At 23.6% G+C, this 6,635-nt stretch overlaps 1 protein-coding gene across 3 annotated transcripts; it reads left to right on the top strand.

The window, feature by feature from the left end:
- Positions 1-417: 417 nt before the first annotated feature.
- LOC102676799 (trafficking protein particle complex subunit 8) lies at positions 418-5,919 on the top strand. Of its 3 annotated transcripts, XM_031514184.1 has the most exons (11): positions 418-764; positions 1,058-1,499; positions 1,582-1,827; positions 1,887-2,378; positions 2,515-2,816; positions 2,901-3,034; positions 3,110-3,295; positions 3,409-4,149; positions 4,239-4,401; positions 4,482-5,556; positions 5,640-5,919. In XM_031514184.1, the coding sequence occupies exons 1-11, from the start codon at positions 608-610 to the stop codon at positions 5,905-5,907; spliced, it is 4,206 nt and encodes a 1,401-aa protein (XP_031370044.1). In that variant the 5' UTR covers positions 418-607; the 3' UTR covers positions 5,908-5,919. The 3 variants fall into 3 exon arrangements, with proteins under 3 accessions (XP_031370044.1, XP_031370043.1, XP_031370042.1); XM_031514183.1 differs by having other exon boundaries at positions 2,515-3,034; positions 3,421-4,149; XM_031514182.1 differs by having other exon boundaries at positions 2,515-3,034.
- Positions 5,920-6,635: the final 716 nt, after the last annotated feature.

Here is a 6,635-nt window from a genome sequence, read left to right as displayed (position 1 = left end):
TAATTATAATATATTACATAATATATTAATATTTATTTATTTATTAGATAATATAATTATTATTATTAGATATATATAATATGATTGTTATGTAATTTAATAAATAATATATTAATATTATAAATTATATATATAATTTAATAAATTTTAAATATTAACTTTTTTATCTATTTATGAAATAAATTTAATTACATAAAATAAGAAATTCAATATATAAAATATATATTTTTTTAATAAATTTAAATAACTATCATATATATTAAAAATATTCAATGAAATGATTAAATATTTTTATTCTTTTGAATATAATTTATTCAAAGATCTGCCATCTATAGTATTAAATTTGAAAAAATTATATATAGTATTTTCGTCTGAAGGCTAATATTAAGATAGATATATGTCATCTTCATATTTTTACTTTTCACGGGTAAATATTCATAGAACAGCTGTTTAAAATGTTTACTATTATTTTGAAATATATAGAAAGTTTGATTGTGTCAATTTTTAATAAGATAATGAATGATAACAATTTAATGCTCAAAATGATTGTTATCGTATAATTAGCTAAACATAATCTTAATTATTTATAGATTTTCTAGCAAGTATCATGGCTCAATGTAAGTTAACCCCTCGTGAATTTATATGTAATGCTTTTTCACCACAAATTGCTGCAATATGTTCGACGGCAGCTGATACTGTATGTCAGAAAAATAATTTATCATTCGTTGAACTTTTACAACCGTTTTGTAAATTAAATACTGAAGGTAAGAAGTTCATTATTCAAAATATTAAAATAAATAAAAATTATATATCATCAGTTGTAATAAAGTAAAAGTTTTGTATAATGATAAAGATAAAGAATTGCTTTTTTATTTTAAATGCAAATTTTTGTTAAAATGTTACAAATTGTATTTTATGATACAAAAAATAAATTATGAAAATATTATTAAATAAATTTTAATTTTTTATTATTTTTAGATTTACTTTATATTATATGCATATTATGAATATTATGCATATTATTTTGAAATATTTATAAATTCCTTTTGTTTTATAGGTCATTTTAAAGATCCGCAAGGAAATATTATAAATATTAGAAACCTTCGACTTTTTATACAAGATGTTAATGCACAACCTCCAGAACCAAGTATTGCTAGAAAAATGTTAAATGAAGCAGTTAGTTCAGCTGTATGCGAGCATACAACTATTATTCAAATTGGAACAACAGAGCTTGATATACCAGTATCAGTTCCATGGTTTGAAGCATGGCGAGAAATGTTTTTAAATGTTCAATTTCCATCAGATCATGAATTTACAAAACATTTTCTTGCTTGTATGATAGTAGTTTCCACAACAGAAGACAATCCCTTAGAAAAAATACAAAATATGGGTACACAATTACATCAAAATATACCTGGAAAATTACCAAAATGGTTTAATAATAATACATTAAGATATTATATTTTAATATATGATACTTTACAAGATGATAGAAACAAGTATTTATTTTTATTTTTATAGTTTTTTTTTAATAGAAAATATTGTTTATAAGGATAAATTATTCCTATATAATTTTTATAGAGCTGAAAAAGTTTTTGCGGAAATGAAAAATATTTATGGTGCTAATAATTGCTTTTTATTGCAAATGAATTCACGACCACCAGGTCAAATTGATGATAATACTCATTTACCAGATCCTTGGAGTCAATTTTTAGTGAAACATTCAGAAATGTCAGGAAGTAGTGAACAAAATAGTTCTCCTCGTACACCTGCAGATACTAGTGGTGTTTCTTCTATGCCAAATGAAGTTACAATGGATACTGATAAGTATGTTTCTACTATATTTTTAAAAAATTTATGAAATAATTATAAATGTGATGTTTTAGGACAAGCCAGGCTGGAACACCAATTGCTTCACAAAATTCTGTATTAATTTCTCCAAATTTAAATGATATTATTAGCTTTACTTCTGAAATATCTGAATCAAGAAATACACATTTAGAAGTTGGTCAAGAAGCTATTCCTGTTACAATTCATCCTTTAAGTCCAACAGCTGATAAATCACAAAGTTCTGTTTTATATGGAAAACAAATTAATGATGCTCCGATAAATGTAAATGTATGGGCAGATTCTCCTAATTATTTAGCTATACAACATGGTATTAGATTATCCACACAAGATCTCGAAAGATTACGAACATTAATAACAGAATTTTGCTTAAAAAGTTTATTACCTTATGTGGAAAAACAAATTGGTTTGTTAAATGATGTAATTTCAAATAAAAAAGGTGTTAGTAGATCACTTTTTAGTGCTACAAGACGGTGGTTTGGAACAAATAAACCCGGAATACCAGGACCTACTCCTTCAAATGTTGTAATGTATGTTTATTATTATTTATTATTATATTTATATTATTATATTTTTTATATTATGTAATAATAAATTAGTATTAAATAAAAATAAAATATGTAATATTAAATAAATATATAAAGTTTTAGCTTGTTTGGATTTCAGTTATACCACAGAATCTCCAGAATTACAATTGCGTCGCTTAGGTGATTTATGTTTTATGTTTGGTCACTATTCACTTGCTTACCAAACATATCATAGTGCAAAAAGAGATTTTGCAGCAGATCAAGCTTGGCTTTATTATGCAGGTGCTCTTGAAATGGCTGCTTTAAGTGCATTCATGCAAGGTGAAACTAATAGAAAGACTATTGAATATATGGATGATGCAATATTAACTTATTCAACTAGTTGCAAAATGCCTCAATTTGCAACAAGAGCAACGTTACTCAGTGCAGAATGTTTAAAAGGTAGAAATTTATATGGAGAGGCTGCTAAACAATTAATTCGTATGACTAGTGAAGATTCAGATTTGCGTTCTGCACTCTTATTAGAACAAGCTGCTTATTGTTTTATTGGACCAAAAATGGTGCGCAAGTATGCATTTCATGCTGTTCTTGCTGGTCATCGATTTTCAAAAGCAGGTCAAAGAAAACATTCTTTACGATGTTATCAACAAGCATACCAAGTATATTTAGTTGATTTCCAATATTCTTTTATTATGTTAAATAAATAAATTGTTTACATTTATATTTTTTCTTAGATATACAATGAAAGAGGTTGGTCATTAGCTGAAGATCATATACATTTTACAATTGGTAGACAAGCTGCATCATTGAAACAAGTTAGTGAAGCAGTAAAAGCATTTCAAAAATTACTCAATGCTTATAGTAAACAACCAGGTATACAACAAGCTGCATTTTTACGTGAATTTTTACATATCCATAATGTATGTATAAATTTATATATTATTATTTATTTATATTATTATTATACATATTCTTAATTTCATGATATTTCTGTATATATATAATTGATTGTCATATTAATTACATATTATAGTTACTGTTGCAGGAAGGTTTATCAAATCGTCATGAGCTTCCTATCTTGCCTTTGCCATTAATAGATAGTAATGATATTAAAGTACTTTTTGGTCCTATAGCTAAATCATATGAAAATAATATTCCAGCAAGTCATGTTTCATTTAATACTGAAGACTGTGATGATGTAAGATGGTCAAAAATGGAAGAAATGTTAATAACAGAAGCTCAAGGATCTCCTCCTATGATATTCAAACCTACAATTGCATTATATTCTAAAACAAGTAATAATAGCGTAAAACCAAATGCAGTTTTAAATGAACCAGTGCATTTTTTTATTGAATTATATAATCCATTACACATACCATTACCATTGTCCAACTTAACTCTGTTATGGTCATTTACGTCCTCCAATGGACAAATTACGAATGAAATGAAATCATCAGAAAATTTACAATTAGTGGAAACACAAGCAATCGAAAAAATTATTTTACAACCTATTACCAAGCAAGGCATTATACTATATCTTATACCAAAAAAAATAGGTGAATTAAAAGTATTAGGTGTAAGTTATGATTTATCTAATCCAACTCATATAATAGATCCACCAATTGTTAATCCAACAATAGCTATTACTGGAAAAAGATTATTTGAAATTAAAGGACCTAGATTAAAAAATATTAAAGAAAAACCTGGTACAAATATATATGGTGTAGATTATAGATTAGAAATGAATATTATTGAAAAAGCTCCCTTTATGCAGGTATTAAATATTCAAATACAATTATATATAAAGTATTTAAAATTGTGCATTATATTGATACAATGTAGTTAACAAAAATTTACTTTTAGATTTTCTTTAGTAAATTATCTTCAGAAATGTTATGTGGTGAAATTCAAAAAATAGATATTATATTGAAAAATGTAGGTAATTCGTCACTAACAAATATTTTTTTGGCCTCTACAGATGCTAAACTTTTTTCATTAGGAGATGAACATATAAATATACAAGAAAGTAAATATAATACATATTTCATTCAATAATTAAAATAATTGAATACCAATATTATATTAATATTTTATTCATGATTTCAGAACATATGACAAAAAGAAATAATAGACTCATATTAAAAATTCCATTATCTTCTAATAATAATATATTAAATATTGGAGAAACACATACAATACCATTTTGGATTCGAGCACCTCATGAAAAGGGAATTCATTATTTAGATTTACTCTTTTATTATGAAAATATTGATCCAAAAAGCATGATGAAATATCGACTTTGTAGACATACTTGGCATTTTACAGTTTTGGATTCTATACAAATTAGCTCAATTGCTTCAAGAAGTACATTATTTAAAGATATTTCGCCTACATTAAACTTAATAATATGCATTAAAAATGCAAATCAAATTCATGATTTAATTACGAATGAAATTTTATTGTACAAAGTATTGTTTCAAAGTGATACTTGGTCTATATTTGATTTATCCATTTTATCAACAAATATTAAGATACAAACTCAAGAAGTATTTCATTTGATGCTAAAATTAAAAAAAAAAAAACAAAATGAATCTAAGTTTTCTGATATATCTTTAACTCAAGAAAATGATTATATTGAATCAGATATAAGTTATCCATACATAGATTTTATACGAAGAAAGGATATTCCATCATTAGATATCAATGAAAATGTAACTGAAATACAACAATGTCAACGATTATCACAAAGTATAGAACAAAAGTCTTTATTTGCTACTATGACATTAAATTCTACTTTAATTCTTAAATGGCGGGCAAAGATAATTAAAAATGGAATTATTACAAAACAAGCAATTGGTCAACATCATCTTGATATACAATATTTAAATAAAACTTATAAACATCCAAAAGAAGTTCAAATTGAATCAAATGAAGATGCTGGTCGTTTGAAGATTTTTGGACCTGATAGAAATATATTCGATTCTTTGGCTGTAATTAATAAAGAACAAGCATCAGAATCAGAATTTTTGAAAAATATAATTTCTTTTTCTTTAAATCATGATAGAGAAATCAAGCATAATTTTCATCAAAATCGATTGTGTTTCCTTCCAGTAATAATGTATATACAGAATCATTTAGAATCAAAAATTGATATTAAAATCAATACAATAGGTACTAGCAGGTAAAATATTTATTAAGAATAATTTAAAAAAATTTATATACATATTATTTATTAATTTATTAATTTATCTTATATTTTTTTAGTGAAAGTCATCTTCCAAATATAAAATCACAATTATATTCTCCACAAGCTTCTACATATTATAGATATGCTTGCCATTCAGCGATTTGTTCTCATGTAGAACCAATGATGAGCAATACTATAAAATTACAAGCTGTATTTTCAACCCCTGGAACATATGATCTAGCAGCACGTATAGAAATCTTTGCAAGAATTGTAAATACTAGAGAATTTATTTTGCAAAAATGGAAAATGGAAAGCATATGTATTATTAATAGTGATAGTAAATAATTAAAAAAAAAATAGAGATATTATAATTATTATTATTATTATTGTTATTATTATTCTGTTACTATTACTATTACTATTACTATTACTAGTATGCTGCTTTTAATATATCTAGTATCATTACTACTATTAGTAAATAATATAATAAATTTTGTTTATGTAACTTAAAATCACTTTCATATTATGTACATATATAATATTTATCAAATTATTACATTTTGAAAATAGAATATATATTATTTAATATGCATTTCATTTTCTAATAAGTAAAACTATGTTTTTAAAAATATATTATTAATTGCTTGTTACAATATATAATATACAATATATAATAGTAGCTATTCTAGATAGAATAGTAATCTATAAAAAAATTATTGTAAATTACATTCTTATAAATTAATATAAAAATATGATGCTCAGTTGTAATTCATCACATAAATTTTAAAACTGTAACAAGAAAATTGTATCATATTTTTTGGACCAGCATTTCATATTTTTCAAATCAAAAAAAAAAATGAAAACTATAATTACGAAATGCTGTAAAAAATAAATGATTATAAATAAACAATAAATTTCTTACAATAAAAGTTAATCTCCTTATACAAAAACATAGTATAATGTCTATGCAGTACTATAATTAAATATAAAAATATATGTTTAAAAAAATATAAAAATAAATGTTTAAAAAATAATTATATTATGAATTTATTATATTATAAAATTGTATGATA

This window comes from Apis dorsata, unplaced genomic scaffold, assembly GCF_000469605.1.
Source record: "Apis dorsata unplaced genomic scaffold, Apis dorsata 1.3 scaffold_927, whole genome shotgun sequence".
Lineage (NCBI taxonomy): Eukaryota > Metazoa > Arthropoda > Insecta > Hymenoptera > Apidae > Apis > Apis dorsata.
The sequence above is the reverse complement of the archived record's forward strand: the minus strand, read 5'-3'. Positions and strand labels throughout refer to the sequence as shown.

Bases quoted from the DNA above. Each gene is read 5' to 3' on its own strand.
- LOC102676799 (XM_031514182.1), top strand. From the start codon at position 608: ATGGCTCAATGTAAGTTAACCCCTCGTGAATTTATATGTAATGCTTTT. The intron at 4,150-4,238 runs GTATTAAATATT...ATTTACTTTTAG, and splicing joins AAAAAGCTCCCTTTATGCAG to ATTTTCTTTAGTAAATTATC. The intron at 5,557-5,639 runs GTAAAATATTTA...ATATTTTTTTAG, and splicing joins AATACAATAGGTACTAGCAG to TGAAAGTCATCTTCCAAATA.